Source organism: Ranitomeya imitator, chromosome 5, assembly GCF_032444005.1.
Source record: "Ranitomeya imitator isolate aRanImi1 chromosome 5, aRanImi1.pri, whole genome shotgun sequence".
Taxonomy (NCBI): domain Eukaryota; kingdom Metazoa; phylum Chordata; class Amphibia; order Anura; family Dendrobatidae; genus Ranitomeya; species Ranitomeya imitator.
Window position 1 is genome coordinate 233069436 of NC_091286.1, and position 22036 is coordinate 233091471.

The 22036-nt window shown below is 46.5% G+C and overlaps 1 protein-coding gene across 1 annotated transcript in view; it reads right to left on the bottom strand.

Annotated features, from left to right (window-relative positions):
• The window catches only part of PEX7 (peroxisomal biogenesis factor 7), a 282390-nt gene extending 261307 nt beyond the window's left edge, over window positions 1–21083 (bottom strand). The window contains exons 1-3 of the mRNA XM_069725962.1: window positions 20760–21083; window positions 13280–13337; window positions 6677–6827 (exon numbers count right to left, since the gene is read on the bottom strand). Of these exons, the coding sequence (XP_069582063.1) occupies window positions 6677–6827; window positions 13280–13337; window positions 20760–20886 (336 nt within the window). The 5' untranslated portion in view covers window positions 20887–21083. The remainder of the gene's footprint in view (window positions 1–6676; window positions 6828–13279; window positions 13338–20759) is intronic.
• Between the last annotated feature and the right edge of the window lie 953 nt (window positions 21084–22036).

A 22036-nucleotide genomic window follows, 5' to 3' on the forward strand; every position in this document is an offset into this window, starting at 1 on the left:
GATGATTAACCCCTTTACCCCCAAGGGTGGTTTGCACGTTAATGACCGGGCCAATTTTTACAATTCTGACCACTGTCCCTTTATGAGGTTATAACTCTGGAACGCGTCAACGGATCCCAGTGATTCTGAGATTGTTTTCTTGTAACATATTGTACTTCATGATAGTGGTAAAATTTCTTCGATATAACTAGCGTTTATTTGTGAAAAAAACGGAAATTTGGCGAAAATTTTGAAAATTTCGCAATTTTCCAACTTTGAATTTTTATTCTGTTAAACCAGAGAGTTAAGTGACACAATATAGTTAATAAATAACATTACCCACATGTCTACTTTACATCAGCACAATTTTGGAAACAAAATTTTTTTTTTCTAGGAAGTTACAAGGGTTAAAATTTGACCAGCAATTTCTCATTTTTACAAGAAAATTTACAAAACCATTTTTTTTAGGGACCACCTCACATTTGAAGTCATTTTGAGGGGTCTATATGGCAGAAAATACCCAAAAGTGACACCATTCTAAAAACTGCACCCCTCAAGCTGCTCAAAACCACATTCAAGAAGTTTATTAACCCTTCAGGTGTTTCACAGCAGCAGAAGCAACATGGAAGGAAGAAAATAACATTTTACTTTTTAGTCACAAAAATGTTCTTTCAGCAATAATTTTTTTAATTTCCCAAGGGTAAAAAGAGAAAATGGACCTCAAGAGTTGTTGTCCAATTTGTCTTGAATACGCTGATACCCCACATGTGAGGGGGAACCACTTTTTGGGCGCATGGCAGGGCTTAGAAGGAAAGGAGTGCCGTTTGACATTTTCAAGCTAAAATTGGCTGGAATTGAGATCGGACGCCATGTCGCGTTCGGACAGCCCCTGATGTGCCTAAACAGTGGAAACCCCCCACAAGTGACCCCATTTTGGAAACTAGACCCCCTAAGGAACTTATCTAGTTGTGTCGTGAGCACTTTTATCCCCCAAGTGCTTCACGAAAGTTTATAACGCCCGGGCGTGAAAATAAAAAATCCTATTTTTTCCACAAACATGATGGTTTAGTCCCCAATTTTTTATTTTCTCAAAGGTAAAAGGAGAAATTGGACCCCAAAAGTTGTTGTCCAATTTGTCCTGAGTACGCTGATACCCCATATGTGGGGGGGAACCACTGTTTGGGCGCATGGCAGGGCTCAGAAGGAAAGGAGCGCCGCTTGACATTTTCAAGCTAAAATTGGCTGGAATTGAGATCGGACGCCATGTCGCGTTTGGACAGCCCCTGATGTGCCTAAACAGTGGAAACCCCCCACAAGTGACCCCATTTTGGAAACTAGACCCCCTAAGGAACTTATCTAGTTGTGTCGTGAGCACTTTTATCCCCCAAGTGCTTCACGAAAGTTTATAACGCCCGGGCGTGAAAATAAAAAATCCTATTTTTTCCACAAACATGATGGTTTAGTCCCCAATTTTTTATTTTCTCAAAGGTAAAAGGAGAAATTGGACCCCAAAAGTTGTTGTCCTATTTGTCCTGAGTACGCTGATACCCCATATGTGGGGGGGAACCACTGTTTGGGCGCATGGCACGGCTCAGAAGGAAAGGAGCGCCGTTTGACATTTTCAAGCTAAAATTGGCTGGAATTGAGATCGGACGCCATGTCGCGTTTGGACAGCCCCTGATGTGCCTAAACAGTGGAAACCCCCCACAAGTGACCCCATTTTGGAAACTAGACCCCCTAAGGAACTTATCTAGTTGTGTCGTGAGCACTTTTATCCCCCAAGTGCTTCACGAAAGTTTATAACGCCCGGGCGTGAAAATAAAAAATCCTATTTTTTCCCCCACAAAAATGATCTTTCAGCCCCCAATTTTTTATTTTCCCAAGGGTAACAGGAGAAATTGGACCCCAAAAGTTGTTGTTGAATTTGTCCTGAGTACGCTGGTACCCCATATGTGGGAGAAAACTACTGTTTGGGCACACTTCGGGGCTCGGAAGGGAAGTAGTGACGTCTTGGAATGCAGACTTTGATGGAATTGTCTGCAGGCATCATGTGCCATTTGGTGAGCCCCTGATGTGCCTAAACAGTAGAAACTCCCCACAAGTGACCCCATTTTGGAAAATTGACCCCCTAAGGAACTTATCTAGGTGTGTCGTGAGAATTTTGAACCTCCAAGTGCTTCACTAAAGTCTATGATGCCCGGTGTGAAAATAAAAAATTCTATTTTTTCCCCCACAAAAATGATCTTTCAGCCCCCAATTTTTTATTTTCCCAAGGGTAACAGGAGAAATTGGACCCCAAAAGTTGTTGTCCAATTTGTTCTGAGTACGCTAGTACCCCATATGTGGGAAAAAACTGTTTGGGCACTTCGGGACTCAGAAGGGAAGCAGTGACGATTTGGAATGCAGACTTTGATGGACTAGTTCTGAGGGCGTCATGTTCTGTTTGCAGAGCCCCTGATGTGCCTAAACAGTAAAAAAAACCCACAAGTGACATCATTTTGGAACCTAGACCCCCAAGGAACTTACTTAGATGTGCCCCCTCTTTGGAACTAATCTACTGGTTCCTGTTAAGTAAATTAGTAGTGCATGGAGGTGTGGTACAATTTGAAGCAGTCCTTCATACACAGGCCAGGTTTGTCGGGGCAGGTGTCGCATTGATAGATGGTGTCCTTGCGTACTCCTCTTTTGTAGCACACTCGGCACCTTTTTTGGGCTTACTTTTTCTATCAGTTGGCGGGACCACCCCCGGAAAATGCTGACCTGGTATGATACGAGCACCCTCAGTTCCGGAAGTACTGGGGCCCGCTCCTTCCCTCGTGCCAAATATCAGGGCCTTAACCACTACCTCCTGGAACTGAAGGTACGACGTATCAGTGTGTCGTGCACATCGTGACAGCAGGAAAGCGTTGAGCATTGCCATTTGTACGATGTACACGGACAGCTTTTTGTACCACACCTTGGCCTTCCTCAAAGCACTGTACAGTTGGAGGAGTTGATCGGAGAGATCAACGCCCCCCATGTTTTTGTTGTACCCCAGTACACAGTCCGGTTTGCAAACCTGTGTTGAGGTACCCCGTACACTGCTGAGGGCAGTGCCATCACCGTGTATGGTGGTCAAGAGAAGGACATCCCTCTTGTCCTTGTACTTGACCACCAGCAGGTGGTCGCTACATTGGGCTTTGCTCTCACCTTTTCTGAGCATCTGCCCAAGTAGCGTCTTCGGGAGGCCTCTCTGAATTTTGCGTCCAGTACCGCAGGCTGCGGTACCTCGCGCAGAGAGGGATTTGTAGAGTGGGATGCTGGTATAAAAGTTATCAGTATAGAGGTGATAACCTTTATCCAGCAGTGGGTGCACCAAATCCCACACAATTTTCCCACTTACTCCCAGGATGGAAGGACACTCAGGCGGTTCAATCCTGCTGTCCTTCCCTTCGTACACTCTAAAGCTGTAGGTGTACCCTGAGGTACTCTCACACAGCTTGTAGAGTTTGATTCCGTACCTGGCCCTTTTGCTGGGCAGGTACTGACAGAATCTGAGCCGCCCCTTAAAATGAACCAAGGACTCATCCACACAGATGTCCATTTTGGGCACGTACACTTCAGCAAACTTTTTGCTGAAGTGTTCGATGACCGGCCGAACTTTGTACAGACGGTCAAAATTGGGGTCATCTCGTGCGGGACACCGTGCATTATCGTTGTAATGCAAAAACTTATGGATGGCCTCAAAACGCGTCCGAACCATGACCATTCGGAACACTGGAGTGTTATATAAAATATCTACACTCCAATATTGCCGAATTTCTGGCTTCTTCACGATCCCCATATGGAGGACCAGGCCCCAAAACTGCATCATTTCAACTGCGTCCACAGGAGACCAGTTAGAAAATGATGAACGGGGGTTTTGCTCCAAAAATTGCCGAGCATACAAATTAGTTTGCTCCACCATGAGGTTAACGAAAGCCTCAGAGAAAAAGACTTTGAAAAAGTCTATTTCTGTGAGGCCGGTGGTGTCAAACTTGATTCCTGATTCTGCCACAAAATCAGGAATCAGTGGCTCGTAATTTTCGGGGGGCGAGGTCCATATGGGGTCCGAAGAGGGTCGCGCTGGTTCATTTTCAGGAGTGGGCGCTGCCTGATCTTCTCTCCTGGGGCGTCTGCGTGGCGGTTCCGCAGGACCCAAGGAGGAAGATGAGGAGGAGGAAGAGGATGAAGAATCTGAAGAGTAAAGGAATGTGGGATCCTCTCCCTCGCTATCAGTGTCGGAGGCAAGGAAAGCATATGCCTCCTCCAATGAATAGCGCTGCTGGGACGAACGGGACATTTTTTGTGTGATTATGGTGCTTGGATGTAATATTTATTGATAACTGTGTACGTGTGGGGGGGGATAGTGTTTGGTGCAAACTATTCTGAAAGGAAAAAGCTAAAGGGAAAAAAAATGCCTGTAAAAGGAAGAGTCTAAAACAGCAGGCCCTAGCTCTGATAAGTGAACTGCGTCAATTATCAAAGTTCGGCAGCTGCTGGGTGTGTGAACGGGGATGTGTAAAAAAAAAAAAAGAAATGAAAGGCACGGGTTCAGACGCAGCGGCGGGGTGCGTGGATGGGGATGTGGGAAAAAAAAAAAAGAAATGAAAGGCACAGGTTCAGACGCAGCGGCGGAGTGCGTGGACGGGGATGTGGGAAAAAAAAAAAAATGAAAGGCACGGGTTCAGACGCAGTGGCGGAGTGCGTGGACGGGGATATGGGAAAAAAAAAAAAGAAATGAAAGGCACGGGTTCAGACGCAGCGGCGGGGTGCGTGGACGGGGATGTGGGAAAAAAAAAAAAGAAATGAAAGGCACGGGTTCAGACGCAGCGGCGGGGTGCGTGGACGGGGATGTGGGAAAAAAAAAAAGAAATGAAAGGCACGGGTTCAGACGCAGCGGCGGGGTGCGTGGACGGGGATGTGGGAAAAAAAAAAAGAAATGAAAGGCACGGGTTCAGACGCAGCGGCGGAGTGCGTGGACGGGGATGTGGGAAAAAAAGAAATGAAAGGCATGGGTTCAGACGCAGCGGCGGGGTGCGTGGACGGGGATGTGGGAAAAAAAAAAAAGAAATGAAAGGCACGGGTTCAGACGCAGCGGCAGGGTGCGTGGACGGGGATGTGGGAAAAAAAAAAAGAAATGAAAGGCACGGGTTCAGACGCAGCGGCGGGGTGCGTGGACGGGGATGTGGGAAAGAAAGGCGAGCACGAGTGTTGATCGGTGAACTGCGTCACCAATCAACGCTCGGCGGCTGCTATATTTGGGCACGGACGGACGCGGCGCAAAGTGGGGGTGGAGGGGGAAGGGGAAGGTGGGGAGGGGGAAGGGGGGGTGAAGTAAGATCGGGCCGGGATCGGGGATGAACACTTACGGTTGTAGTCTCTCTTCTTTCTTCTGTCTTCTTTCTTCTGTCTTCTTTCTTTAGCAAGAATTGTGGTGTCACAGGCTACTGTGGCACCACAAGTCTCAGCACAGGAGGGGATCTGTCAGCGTGACCGCTCTTCAGGAATCCTCACCAAGTGTGAGGATTCCTGAAGAGCAGTCAGACAGGTCAGGGACAGGTGAGACAGGTCACAGAGCGGTCACACCGCTGCTGTGACCTGTCATTGGTGGGATCGAATGATCACATCGATCCCACCAATCAGAGGTGGCCCTGGTGACGCCGGTGTCGCTAGGCACCAGCCTATGATCGGAGCTCACAGCTCCGATCATAGGCAGGTCACCGGCAGGTCACCATCAGGGCACAGCGCGGGCACACCGCTGCTGTGCCCTGATTGGCAGAGCTGCAGGAGGTGGTGGGGGAGGTGGCAGGCAGATGAGGCTGGATTTCCAAGCAGGGCACAGCGCGGTAACACCGCCGCTGTGCCCTGCGATCGGCGCGATCGACGGCGATCGATGTGATCGTCGATCGCGCCGATGCGGCGGGACTGTTCCTGATTGGCGCGATCGACGATCACATCGATCGCGCCAATCACAGCTGCAGGATCCGGAGCCTTCCTCAGCTGCCCTGCGGCTCCGGATCAGGCACTTTCAGGCAGAGCACAGCGCGGTAACACCGCCGCTATGCCCTGCGATTGGCGCGATCGATGTGATCGTCGATCGCGCCAATCCGGGGGTTTTGGCCGGTGCCTGGGTTGCCAGGCACCGGCCCCAGGATCGAGTACATCGGTACTCGATCCTAGCCTGGAACCTCACTGTTTCAGCCAAGCTGATTGGCTGAAACAATGAGAAAGGCTGTGATTGGCTGTTCAGAATTGAGGAGGAGTTTGAACAGAATTGAACAGCCAATCACAGCGATCGGGAGGCGGGGGAGGGGACGCCATACCCCAGGATGCCGAGGCCATCTTCCCTGAGGTAAGATGGCGTCGGAATTTTAATGTGATCACCGCGACTTAAGTCGCAGTGTCGCATTAAAGGGCATGACGTACTATCCCGTCCCTTGTCATGGGGGCCCACCCCACCTGGACGGGATAGTACGTCTGATGTCAGAAAGGGGTTAAGCAGGGGAAAAAAAAAAAAATAATCAATATTTGACATTTTGGGAATTTGATGTGAATTCAATGCAATTGAAAGGTCATAAAAAAATTTTTATAATAGTGTGGAAAACAATATTTGCAGTTTACTTCTGAAATCTTAAAGGAAAGATAGAGGTTTGTATTTGTATGTAATATTTCATACCTCTTGGTTGTGCTCTTTGAATACATGCACAGGTCCTTGTGGTTTAGATATGTCCCACAGTTGCAGTGATCCATCTCCGCTCGATGTTACCAAAATATTCTCACTGATTTCACTCCATGTTACATCAAATAGTGCATCGCTCCACTCAAAGCTGTGTCAAGTAACAAAAAATAAAATAGTGGATTAAAGAAAATAAAGTTCATAAAACATGAAAGCAGAACAAGCACCTCTTTAGAAGATGCAGGATGAACATAAAACGTGGAAAAATTGTATAAAAGAGAAACTATCAGTATATTTTACCAAGTAAAAATGCTTGACAGGGATAGAAAGGATTTTTAGAGTCCTTCCTTTACATACCTACTACTTAGTGTTATCCAAGCATGCTCAGGTGTGATCAGAGTATACCAGGGGCTCGAGTAATATGTTCGAGTCCCCATATCAAAATCCATTTTTGGATTTGTGGCAGATCTGGTTCCATGGAGTTAAACCTTTTTTCCTTTTGGACTATCGGGGGTTAATGTCAGTTTTTCCCCCACTGGCAAGCTAGTGTAATTGCACTGCTGCTGGGTCAGCTGATGTGGGTGGTGACCACGCCCACCATCCTTTAAAAAGTTACCTAATGCATCAGCTGACTGTCGGTGTTAGGGCTCCTTTTCACTTGCGAGAAATACGTGCGAGTCTCGCATGTTAAAACCAAGCTCTGGCGCCGGCACTTGGGAGCGGATCGTGCAGCTCCATGTATTGCTATGCAGCCACACGCTCCGCTCTGGAGTGCCGGTGCCAGAGCTTGGTTTTAACCTGCGAGACTCGGCCGTATTTCTCGCAAGTGAAAAGGAGCCCTTAGAGCAATCTGCAGTAACCAAGCTGGAGTAAGGAGCTCTCTGGGAGCAATGGTGCTTTCAGCTAAATACGTTGATCTGGTGTCTTTATCCTGCTGTGCAATGCTTTTTAGCAGAAAGCTAGGTATTATATTTTTGTTATCTCGTCCCTTCGGTGTCTGTCCCTTCCCTGTGTTTCTTACCTGCAGTAGGTGCAGCTAGTGCCAGTCACCCGCCAGTGCACTAGCTAGGGCAGTTATAGGTGACATTTAGGGACGAGGTATCCTGACGTCGGCAGGGGGAGGAACCTGCATAGGGTGTAAGGTGAGATCAGGGACAGGCTCAGGTCTGAGCTCAGGAGGTGACCGTCCCTGATTCCCTAGTGTCAGGGCCTTCCTCGCTCCTATTCCATCGGAGTTGTGTTGTTGTGCTGTTTGGTGACCGACCAAACGTTGGGTCGTGCCACACTGGATCAGTCACTCTGTGACATTAACACTGACCGTCATGGTTCAAATGCAGGCCTTTGCCCACCTGATCCAGACCCTAACCGATGAGCTTAATGAGCTGAGGGGTAAGGTGACGCAGCAGCTTCAGCAGCTGACGGGGATTTGGGCCTCGGCTCAGTTGCAGGCTCAACCAGAACCCAATATATCTCTCCCTGACCGTTTCTCTGGAGGGAGAGATAAGTTTATGGTTTTTCAGGAGGCCTGTAAATTTTATTTCAGACTCTGCCCTCGTTCATCAGGGAGTGAGGAACAGCGTATGGGGATTATATTCTCCCTTCTCAAGGGTGATCCCCAATCCTGGGCCTTCTCCCTGCTGACCGGTTCACCAATTTTACGGTCGGTGGCCAAGTTTTTTGCAGTATTGGCGCTGGTGTATAGGGATCCTGTTTTAGTCTCCCTGGCTGAGTCTCGTCTCTGCAAAATCAAGCAGGGGGGACGGCTGGCTGGGGAGTACTGCTCAGAGTTTAGGAGGTGGGCCACTGACACGCAGTGGAATGACCCTGCCCTTAGGAGCCATTTTTGTCAGGGTCCTTCACCTAGGCTGCAGGAAACTCTGGTGCAGTATGCTGCTCCCAGGTCATTGGAAGCCTCCATGTCCCTTGATATCCGAGTGGATAGACACCTCTGGGAGAGACATACACCAAATCTGCCCCGTTGTCCTAGCTAGGGAGGAGGACACACCGATGCAGATGGACGAACCCATGCAGGTGGGAGAAGTTTAGTCTCAAACAGGATTGCCTGCGGTTCGCCGTGGTGTGGGGGCATGTTTTTATTGTGGGCAGCGTGATCATTGCATCGGTGTCTGCCCAGCTCGCACCAAAGTATAATCACCATCACATAAGCCCTGTCCCCCTGGTTGTGTGGAGGGAGGCGACCAGGGTGTGTATATTTCCTACATTTTCTCTTCTCAGTGTACCTTACCTGCTGAGGTGATGGTTGGCGGGGTAACAGACTGTACCGCTGCTGGTGGACAGTGGAGTGGGACTCAATTTGGTGGATGCTCGCTTTGTTCAAACCCATAGCCTGGTGGGATGCTGGCGAGACCTCTAAGCCTTCAGGCCATTGACTTAGCCAGAGGAGGGTGAAACAAGTCATAGATGATATACGCCTGCGTATAAGGACTCGTTATGAAGGCTCCCTGTCGTGCTACGTCTTGAAGAGTATGCCAACTCCTATCATTTTAGGCCTTCCTTGGTCGAAGAGACACAACCCGGTCATAGAGTCATAGATTGGTGGTCCAGTGAAGTAGTCAGCTGGGACGAGTCATGTGAGGACTGCAGGCCTGGAGCTACAATCTCTGCGGTTATCTCGTCCCTTTGGTGTCTGTCCCTTGCCTGTGTTTCTTACCTGCAGTAGGTGCGGCTAGTGACAGTCACCCGCCAGTGCACTAGCTAGGGCAGTTATAGGTGACATTTAGGGACGAGGTATCCTGACGTCGGCAGGGGGAAGAACCTGCATAGGGTGTAAGGTGAGATCAGGGACAGGCTCAGGTCTGAGCTCAGGAGGTGACCGTCCCTGATTCCCTAGTGTCAGGGCCTTCCTCTCCCCTATTCCGTCGGCATTGTGTTGTTGTGCCATTTGGTGACCGACCAACCGTTGGGTCGTGCCACACTAGGTCAGTCACTCTGTGACACCCCGCTGCTGCATGACTCTCGATTGTACGACAGTGGCAAAACATGCAGAGATTGACTAACAACAGAATCATATAGCAGTGGGGAATTGAACTTATTACTCAAGCCCCCACGATACTCCGATCACACCCGATAATGCTCAGATAACACCGCATCCGAGCACACTCGCCCATCACCAATACTTAGCTCAAGTGTTTTAGTCACAGTATGGCTCTTGATTTGGAGGCAGTCCCTAACTCTGAAGTGTTGGATGCATCAGGCTACTGGTTGCACGTTAAAGCCATCAATCAAGAACAGAGGGAAGGAGTTATGGAGTTCATAGCACAGACACCAGCAAGCACTTCAATGTAGCAACTGCCTCTTGTGCATTTACAGATGCACCTGGAGCTGGAAAAATAATTTAAAAGGAATCTGTCAGCAAGATTTCACATGCGAAACTATGTGCACGCGTATGTCTCTCAAAAACAAGTCCAGCAGTACCTTTACATGGTCAGTGCATGCCTCCATTAATGAGAAAAGTGTTTGGACTGATATGGAAATTAGGCTGAAGGACTAAGGTTGATCTCAATCCTCGGTCACTCAAGCTCTCTCTCCCGCCCAGTTTTACCTACTCCGTGACTGATGACTTCTATGCCTGAAGTCACATAGAATCAAGAATGTTAATCAAGCAGTTCTTCAGTTATTCAGCCTTCTTTGCATATCAATTCACGCTGATTTCTCAATAACGGACTGTCTTGAATGGGAGGTGAAAGCCTGCTGAAGATCAACCATCTCAAACTGCATATTTAGGCATGAAGGTCTTTGAAAGTTAAATCCATTGAAACATTATATTATATATATATATATATATATATATATATATATATATATATATATATATATATTCTATCGGTTGCTGCATTCTTGAGAAATCAATTATTTAACACATATGCAAATCAGGCATTAAGTGCTCTGGGTGTGCCAACACCAGCCTCTTTAGCTTCATTGATAGCTCACCGTTTGATTTCCTGACCAGGCGCCTGATATGTCACAAAGATACAATTACAAATGTTAAGTGTAGGGGATGAATAGATCTGACATTAGTATTCCAATAGTTCACTTTTTTTTAAATATATTTTAGCCTCCTGAAGTCCTGTATGGTAAAAGACTTTTCCAAAATTCACCCCATTCTTAGAAAACATCTTTAGGGTTTGAGCGCACAACGTCTTTTTTAGGATGGCAAACCAAGAAAGATGCTTCAAAAAAACGACAGCTTTTTTTCCTGAAGAGTCATTTTCAGTGGGGATGTTATTTGCCACTTCCTCAGTGTATTTTCTGCATTTTTGTTATTCCTTATGTTTTTTAAGTATTTTTGGGGCGTACATTTACTGGCGGTTTTTAACTCCATTCAACAATGAAGAAACCATTTAGTTACTGCTTTTTCGGGTGGATTTCAGAGTAGAATAGATCTGAAAAAAAGTTGTGTGCAAATACTCAGATTGGCTAAGTGGACACACACCTGTGCCACCGTCTCCAAGTCTAAAGAACTTATAGAAACAGGTGCAAGGAAGCTGCCACACACTTAAGCCCCTTCATACACATTAAGGTACCTTCACACTAAACGACGCTGCAGCGATCCAGACAACGATCCGGATCGCTGCAGCGTCGCTGTTTGGTCGCTGGAGAGCTGTCACACAGACAGCTCTCCAGCGACCAACGATGCCGGTAACCAGGGTAAACATCGGGTTACTAAGCGCAGGGCCGCGCTTAGTAACCCGATGTTTACCCTGGTTACCATCCTAAAAGTAAAAAAAACAAACGCTACATACTTACCTTCTGCTGTCTGTCCCCGGCGCTTTGCTTCTCTGCTCTGGCTGTGAGCGCCGGGCAGCCGGAAAGCAGAGCGGTGACGTCACCGCTCTGCTTTCCGGCCGCTGTGCTCACAGTGAGTGCAGGAAAGCACAGCGCCGGGGACAGACAGCGGAAGGTAAGTATGTAGCGTTTGTTTTTTTTACTTTTAGGATGGTAACCAGGGTAAACATCGGGTTACAAAGCGCGGCCCTGCGCTTAGTAACCCGATGTTTACCCTGGTTAACAGCGAAGACATCGCTGAATCGGTGTCACACACGCCGGTTCAGCGATGTCAGCGGGAGAGCCAGCGACCAAAGAAAGGTCTGGCCCTCTAGCCCCGACCAACGACATCACAGCAGGATTCTGATCGTTGCTGCGTGTCAAACTAAACGATATCGCTAGCCAGGACGCTGCAACGTCACGGATTGCTAGCGATATCGTTTAGTGTGAAGGTACCTTTAGACTAATGTCTGATGAATTGGTTAACATCAAAGGGTCAGGAAGGCAATTTAGCATGTATGGGAGTGGCTCACAATTTACTGTCGTGGCTACATCGATTTGGCATGCCCTGTTTCAGACTACTGATCGGCTTGTTTTCTCGGAGAAAAACTGCCATCCGATGTCATTCTCATAGAGAACACGGGATCGCTCAACCGTGAGGGCCCTACGATGTACAGGAGATGGCTCCAGGGTGAACAATCTAATGTGCATGGAATACCTTAAATAGAGCTCGCTTATCAGACACCTAAGTGGATATGCCATAAATACCTACAAAGGGAAAGCTAAGACTTTTGTTCACTAAGGCTATGTGCACACGTCAGGATTTCTTGCAGAAATTTCCTCAACAAAACCGGACATTTTCTGCAAGAAATCCGCATGCATTTTTTTGGCGGATTTTTTGCGTTTTTTTTCCGGAGGTTCCCAATTCAATAATATAGTGGGAAATCCGCAAAAAAAAAACGCAAAATTAATGAACATGCTGCGTTTTTTACCCCGAAAAAAAGGCAACATATGCACAAAAATTGCGGAATTCATTATAAATGATGGGATGCATATGTATGCGTTTTTCAAGCGTTTTTATCGCGTTTTCATAGTGAAAAAAAACTCAAAAAATTCTGAACGTGTGAACACAGCCTAATTCAGTAACTGACAGGCTACTTAAAGGGAACCTTTCACTCCCAAAATTGAAGATGAGCTAAGCCCACCGGCATCAGGGGCTTATCTACAGCATTCTGGAATGATGTATCCTGAAAGATGAGAAAAAGAGGTTAGATTATACTCACCAAGGGGCGGTCCCGCTGCAGTGGGCATCGCAGTCCGGGGCTTCCCATCTTCATAGGATGACGTCCTCTTCTTGTCTTCATGCTGCGGCTCCGGCACAGGCGTACTTTGTCTGCCCTGTTGAGGGCAGAGCAAAGTACTGCAGTGCGCAGACCCGGGCCTCTCTGACCTTTCCCGGCGCCTGCGCACTGCAGTACTTTGTAAGAAGATGGGAGGCCCCAGACCGGACCGCGACGCCCATCGGACCGGACCACAGCGGGACCGCCCCTGGGTGAGTATAATCTAACCTCTTTTTCTCATCTTTCAGGATACATCGGTGAGGCCGGTGGGCTTTGCTCATCTTCGATTTTGAGTGTGACAAGTTCCCTTTAACAAATCAGCCCCTTCCTACAGTTACAGGGAAGCACTGCTGCCAATAATGATATTCCATCTGCTTAAAACAACTGCTACCACGTCCCTGCATTGTACGCTAACTGGGAGCCTCAACGTCCTTCACTTTCTCAGAATTGGTTATAATTATTTATGGTAAAACATTACCTCTTAAAGCAAAGAAGCCCTGCATCATTTTGGTCTAGCAAGAAAACAGTGCCGCAACCTAAAGAAAAATAACACAGAGACTATATGTAAGTTTGAGGTAAGGGTAATCAATTATGCAAGTAATTGGACATTTTATCAAAAATAGGTCAATTGAAAACTATTACATACAACTTACAGCGAACCTGTCAGCAGGATTTTGCTAAGTAAACTACAGACACTGTCAGGTTGGCAGTGTTATACTGATTAAAATGATACCTGGTGTGAAGAAATCCGTCTTGTGGTTCTTGTGTAATCAGTGTTTGAAGTTTTCTGTTAATGAGCTTGTGCTCTTGGGCGGGACTGTAGGTAGAGTCTTATATTTCTGCTCTAACCCAGAGAAACCAAGGAAAGACCTGCCCACAGGCCGCCCCGAGCATGGGCATCTTTTTATCTGAAAACTTCTAACACTGATTACACAAGAACCACCTTCACCCCAGGTATCATTTTAATCAGTCTAACACTGTCAACCTGATAATGACTGTAGTTTACATAGCAAAAAGATATGAAAATTAAAATTGACCATGGATGGAACAATTTGGCTCCAAATAGGAACATCACTGTAGCATGTTTCAGCCACCGAATGGTCAGGCTATGTTCCCACAATGAGATTTTGGTGAGTTTAACACTACATATTTTAGAAAAACTGCAAGTAGCCTGTTTTACTTAATTGGTGCTGAAAATCTGCAACATCAAAAACTCAGCAAACCTCATTGTGGGAACATAGTCTTTTTTTGCACATCAAACATATAAGAAGTTCAAACTAAAACAGCAACCTAAATTCCACAACAAATATCCCCACTATCTAATAAACATCACAGATCTGCACTGCCCCATAGTATAACATTTGGCTGAGTGCCATCTGATAAACCATCACAGATCTGCACTGCCCCATAGTACAGGGTGGAGCGCGGTAATTTGCTTTTTTGCACTGCATGCTGTGGTGGCACTGTCGGTCGAAGAGAGGGGAGAGTGGGTGTGGCTTACAGTGGCTGATGGGAGATTTGTATTCCTCTGCCTTTCAGTTGCCATCATGCAGTGGACACGTGAGGAGAGGTCATTTTGTGTTGAAGCGTATTTTTCAAATGCCCACTCGATCATTGCAGTGCAGCGTGCTTTTCGTTTACAATTCGCTGTTCCTCAACGCGGACGTGTTCCTGGACGGCAATCAATTGTAAATTGGGTGAATGCATTCAGAACAGCAGGGAATGTGTCATGTGTATGAAGGGGACCTGAGAGAAGGATTACAACACCACAAAACATCGAGAGAGTTAGAGCAGCAGTACTGCAATCTCCGAAACGCTCTGCTCGGAAGCAATCATTTGCTCTTGGCATTTCAAGACGTTCTCTCCACCGGATTCTTCATGATGAACTGAATTTTCACCCGTATAAAATGTGCGTGGTCCAACATTTGTCAGCATGGGACTATTTGACACGGCGGACCTCTTGTGAAGACATGTTAGCAACGATACCCCGTGACGCAATTGTGTTTTTTTCTGATGAGGCACATTTTCACCTCAGTGGGTGTGTAAACAAACAAAATATGCGTTACTGGAGTGAAACAAACCCCAGAGAAGTTCACGAGAGACCTCTGCATTCGGACCGCGTCACTGTGTGGTGCGCCATATCACGAGTAGGCATCATTGGTCCTTACTTTTTTCAGGATAATGGTCGTGCCATAACTGTGAACTCCGAACGGTACTTGTCTATGATACAGGATTATTTTCAGCCGGCTCTTGAGGCAATGGAACTAGAGGATACATGGTTCCAACAGGATGGTGCCACTGCACACACAGCGAGGGTTACCATGAATTGTTTGAGGCAAATGCTTCCTGGACGGCTTATCTCTTTGAGGGGAGATGTGAACTGGCCAGCACGCTCACCAGATTTAGCCCCATGCGATTTTTTCCTTTGGGGTTACCTGAAGTCTAAGGTGTATATCAACCGTCCCAACACCTTGGAAGACCTAAGGAACAATATTGAAGCTGAAATTGGCAGAATACCAGTGGACATGCTTGTTAGAGTTCATGAAAACTTCAGAAAACGTATGCAGCAGTGTGTGGATAGCGAAGGTCGACATTTGCCAGATACACTATTTAAAACCATGTAATTTAAAAATTACATAGTATAACATTGGGTCGAGTGCTATATGATAAACATCACAGATCTGCACTGCCCTATATATAACATTGGGGGCAAGTGCTGTCTGATAAAACATCACATATCTGCACTGCCCCATAGGATAACATTGGGCTGAGTGCTAGCCGATAAACATCACAAATCTGCACTGCCCCATAGTATAACATTGGGCTGAGTGCTATCTGATAAACATCACAGATCTGCACTGACCCATAGTATAACATTGGGCCGAGTGCTATCTGATAAACATCACAGATCTGAACTGCCCCATAGTATAACATTGGGCCGAGTGCTATCTGATAAACATCACAGATCTGAACTGCCCCATAGTATAACATTGGGCCCAGTGCTATCTGAGAAACATCACAGATCTGCACTGCCCCATAGTATAACATTGGGCCCAGTGCTATCTGAGAAACATCACAGATCTGCACTGCCCCATAGTATAACATTGGGCTGAGTGCTATCTGATAAACATCACAGCTCTGTACTGCCCCATAGTATAACATTGGGCTGAGTGCTATCTGATAAACATCACAGCTCTGTACTGCCCCATAGTATAACATTGGGCCGAGTGCTATCTGATAAACATCACAGATCTGCACTGCCCCATAGTATAACATTGGGCCCAGTGCTATCTGAGAAACATCACAGATCTGCACTGCCCCATAGTATAACATTGGGCCCAGTGCTATCTGAGAAACATCACAGATCTGCACTGACCCATAGAATAACATTGGGCTGAGTGCTATCTGATAAACATCACAGATCTGCACTGCCCCATAGTATAACATTGGGCTGAGTGCTATCTGATAAACATCACAGATCTGCACTGCCCCATAGTATAACATTGGGCTGAGTGCTATCTGATAAACATCACAAATCTGCACTGCCCCATAGTATAACATTGGGCTGAGTGCTATCTGATAAACATCACAGATCTGCACTGACCCATAGTATAACATTGGGCCGAGTGCTATCTGATAAACATCACAGATCTGAACTGCCCCATAGTATAACATTGGGCCCAGTGCTATCTGAGAAACATCACAGATCTGCACTGCCCCATAGTATAACATTGGGCCCAGTGCTATCTGAGAAACATCACAGATCTGCACTGCCCCATAGTATAACATTGGGCTGAGTGCTATCTGATAAACATCACAGCTCTGTACTGCCCCATAGTATAACATTGGGCCGAGTGCTATCTGATAAACATCACAGATCTGCACTGCCCCATAGTATAACATTGGGCTGAGTGCTATCTGATAAACATCACAGATCTGCACTGCCCCATTGATCTGCACTGCCCCATAGTATAACATTGGGCCGGGTGCTATCTGATTAACATCACAGATCTGCACTGCCCCATAGTATAACATTGGGCTGAGTGCTATCTGATAAACATCACAGATCTGCGCTGCCCCATAGTATAACATTGGGCCGAGTGCTATCTGATAAACATGACAGATCTGCGCTGCCCCATAGTATAACATTGGGCTGAGTGCTATCTGATAAACATCACAGATCTGCACTGCCCCATAGTATAACATTGGGCTGAGTGCTATCTGATAAACATCACAGATCTGCACTGCCCCATAGTATAACATAGGGCCCAGTGCTATCTGATAAACATCACAGATCTGCGCTGCCCCATAGTATAACATTGGGCTGAGTGCTATCTGAGAAACATCACAGATCTGCACTGCCCCATAGTATAACATTGGGCCCAGTGCTATCTGATAAACATCACAGATCTGTACTGCCCCATAGTATAACATTGGGCTGAGTGCTATCTGATAAACATCACAGGTACTGCCCCATAGTATAACATTGGGCCGAGTGCTATCTGATAAACATCACAGATCTGCACTGCCCCATAGTATAACATTGGGCCGAGTGCTATCTGATAAACATCACAGATCTGCACTGCCCCATAGTATAACATTGGGCCCAGTGCTATCTGATAAACATCACAGATCTGCACTGCCCCATAGTATAACATTGGGCCCAGTGCTATCTGATAAACATCACAGATCTGCACTGCCCCATAGTATAACATTGGGCCCAGTGCTATCTGATAAACATCACAGATCTGCACTGCCCCATAGTATAACATTGGGCCGGGTGCTATCTGATAAACATCACAGATCTGCACTGCCCCATAGTATAACATTGGGCAGAGTGCTATCTGATAAACATCACAGATCTGCACTGCCCCATAGTATAACATTGGGCTGAGTGCTATCTGATAAACATCACAGATCTGTACTGCCCCATAGTATAACATTGGGCCGGGTGCTATCTGATAAACATCACAGATCTGCACTGCCCCATAGTATAACATTGGGCTGCTGAGTGCTATCTGATAAACATCACAGATCTGCACTGCCCCATTGATCTGCACTGCCCCATAGTATAACATTGGGCCGGGTGCTATCTGATTAACATCACAGATCTCGCTGCCCCATAGTATAACATTGGGCTGAGTGCTATCTGATAAACATCACAGATCTGCACTGCCCCATAGTATAACATAGGGCCCAGTGCTATCTGATAAACATCACAGATCTGCACTGCCCCATAGTATAACATTGGGCCCAGTGCTATCTGATAAACATCACAGATCTGTACTGCCCCATAGTATAACATTGGGCCCAGTGCTATCTGATAAACATCACAGATCTGTACTGACCCATAGTATAACATTGGGCCCAGTGCTATCTGATAAACATCACAGCTCTGCACTGCCCCATAGTATAACATTGGGCCCAGTGCTATCTGATAAACATCACAGATCTGCACTGCCCCATAGTATAACATTGGGCTGAGTGCTATCTGATAAACATCACAGATCTGTACTGCCCCATAGTATAACATTGGGCCCAGTGCTATCTGATAAACATCACAGATCTGCACTGCCCCATAGTATAACATTGGGCCCAGTGCTATCTGATAAACATCACAGATCTGCACTGCCCCATAGTATAACATTGGGCTGAGTGCTATCTGATAAACATCACAGATCTGTACTGCCCCATAGTATAACATTGGGCCCAGTGCTATCTGATAAACATCACAGATCTGTACTGCCCCATAGTATAACATTGGGCCCAGTGCTATCTGATAAACATCACAGATCTGCACTGCCCCATAGTATAACATTGGGCCCAGTGCTATCTGATAAACATCACAGATCTGTACTGCCCCATAGTATAACATTGGGCCCAGTGCTATCTGATAAACATCACAGATCTGTACTGACCCATAGTATAACATTGGGCCCAGTGCTATCTGATAAACATCACAGCTCTGCACTGCCCCATAGTATAACATTGGGCCCAGTGCTATCTGATAAACATCACAGATCTGCACTGCCCCATAGTATAACATTGGGCCCAGTGCTATCTGATAAACATCACAGATCTGCACTGCCCCATAATATAACATTGGGCCCAGTGCTATCTGATAAACATCACAGATCTGCACTGCCCCATAGTATAACATTGGGCCGGGTGCTATCTGATAAACATCACAGATCTGCACTGCCCCATAGTATAACATTGGGCAGAGTGCTATCTGATAAACATCACAGATCTGCACTGCCCCATAGTATAACATTGGGCCCAGTGCTATCTGATAAACATCACAGATCTGCACTGCCCCATAGTATAACATTGGGCTGAGTGCTATCTGATAAACATCACAGATCTGTACTGCCCCATAGTATAACATTGGGCCGGGTGCTATCTGATAAACATCACAGATCTGCACTGCCCCATAGTATAACATTGGGCTGCTGAGTGCTATCTGATAAACATCACAGATCTGCACTGCCCCATTGATCTGCACTGCCCCATAGTATAACATTGGGCCGGGTGCTATCTGATTAACATCACAGATCTCGCTGCCCCATAGTATAACATTGGGCTGAGTGCTATCTGATAAACATCACAGATCTGCACTGCCCCATAGTATAACATTGGGCTGAGTGCTATCTGATAAACATCACAGATCTGCACTGCCCCATATTATAACATAGGGCCCAGTGCTATCTGATAAACATCACAGATCTGCACTACCCCATAGTATAACATTGGGCTGAGTGCTATCTGATAAACATCACAGATCTGCACTGCCCCATAGTATAACATTGGGCCCAGTGCTATCTGATAAACATCACAGATCTGCACTGCCCCATAGTATAACATTGGGCCCAGTGCTATCTGATAAACATCACAGATCTGCACTGCCCCATAGTATAACATTGGGCCCAGTGCTATCTGATAAACATCACAGATCTGTACTGACCCATAGTATAACATTGGGCCCAGTGCTATCTGATAAACATCACAGCTCTGCACTGCCCCATAGTATAACATTGGGCCCAGTGCTATCTGATAAACATCACAGATCTGCACTGCCCCATAGTATAACATTGGGCTGAGTGCTATCTGATAAACATCACAGATCTGTACTGCCCCATAGTATAACATTGGGCCCAGTGCTATCTGATAAACATCACAGATCTGCACTACCCCATAGTATAACATTGGGCTGAGTGCTATCTGATAAACATCACAGATCTGCACTGCCCCATAGTATAACATTGGGCCCAGTGCTATCTGATAAACATCACAGATCTGCACTGCCCCATAGTATAACATTGGGCCGAGTGCTATTTGATAAAACATCACATATCTGCACTGCCCCATAGTATAACATTGGGCTGAGTGCTATCTGATAAACATCACAGATCTGTACTGCCCCATAGTATAACATTGGGCCCAGTGCTATCTGATAAACATCACAGATCTGCACTACCCCATAGTATAACATTGGGCTGAGTGCTATCTGATAAACATCACAGATCTGCACTGCCCCATAGTATAACATTGGGCCCAGTGCTATCTGATAAACATCACAGATCTGCACTGCCCCATAGTATAACATTGGGCCCAGTGCTATCTGAGAAACATCACAGCACTCGGTTGTGATAAACACCAGTGTGAACAAGCCCTTAGGGCAACATACGTTCCCTACACAATGCCCCCCTAAGCCCTTACAGAGTTCTACTTGCTGTGTTATTAGGGGCACAGCCAGAGGGGAGTCAGCCTCCACAGCCATCACTGGGCACAAGGCTGGCAGAGTACGTGTCACGAGCTCATCACACTCCAGCCGCCACCTTTTTCTTTATTATTACACTGGAGACGTTTATTCCGCGGCATCTCACGAGCAGGCACAATAATGGAGGACTGACACATAAGGTAGTAGCTGGCACTAGGACAGTGATGGGCTCCTTCACCTGATATGCCATAGTTCTGGGAGGCAGCACATGCCAGGCGGGTGGGCACATACGGAGAGAACTCCACAGCATAGCCGTGTCTGCCAGGTAGGCGGATTGCCCGGGTCACGCCGCCAGCTGATGCCATGCCCTATACGGCAACTTCCAGGGCATAGCCGCCAGGAACGTCCCACCTGCCGCAGTCAACAATGGAGGCGCCCGCTGGTTACTGTGGAAGTGACAGCTTCACTTCCCGGCGCACCGTGCACGACACGGGACAGCTGTCACCAGCGCAAGAACACTGCACAGAAAGCGGCGCATTCTGGGAAAACACAACCAAGCCTCGCTTTCACAGATGGATTCACGTCACGTGGCCAACCTCGAACCAATGAGCATAGAGGCGGGAATGTTTAGCAGAAATAGATTGCATATATACCGAGCGTCTGTCTCAGAAGTCCTACTGTGCTGTAGCACAGACAGACCTTGTCACGTACAGCCAGCCTTGTGGCCTAAGCGAAGGGGGTTATACTGTGGTGAAAGGTCACTGATAAAGGAGCCCTGACTTTAGTAACACTTCTTGTCAGCCATTATATCAGACTCTGGCTGACAAGACTTGGCCTTTATTATATAATTTATAGCGTCATGAAAGCAGCCAAAAGGCTCACCCAGAACCACGAGATTCCTTCAGACCTTGCTGTCTTTACTGTGAGAAAAAATACGATAAAACCATAAAATTAGAATAGGCACTAAAAGTACTTGACTGTGCCCCTTTTTAACTACTTCACGAGTGACCGATTTTTCACCTTTTAGGACAAAGCGCTTTGGGTCCAATTCCATCATTTGCGTTTTTTTCTAAGTCACCTTTTTCTTTATGTTTTGTGGCATTTGTTGACATTTTCAGCACCAAATTATTCACAAAGGCTTACGTGGTTCATGGATTTTGTACAGAATTCAAAATGCTCTTTATTTTTATCACTTGGAGTACATTTACACATGGAAATATCAAACACTGCTTCCAATGGCAAACATAAATAAGCAAACAGGTATAACAGATTTTTAAAAGTTCACAGACAAAAAAATAAAACACAAATTAATAACCTCAAAACCTAGTCCCAAGAAAAGACAACTATGATGCCTTTTTTAAGGCTCCATGCCCACGGTGAGTTTTTAGGGTATGTGCACACGTTGCGGATTTGGCTGCGGATCCGCAGCAGTTTTCCATGCGGTTTAGAATACCATGTAAACCTATGAAAAACCAAATCCACTCTGTACATGCTGCGGAAAATTCCACACAGAAA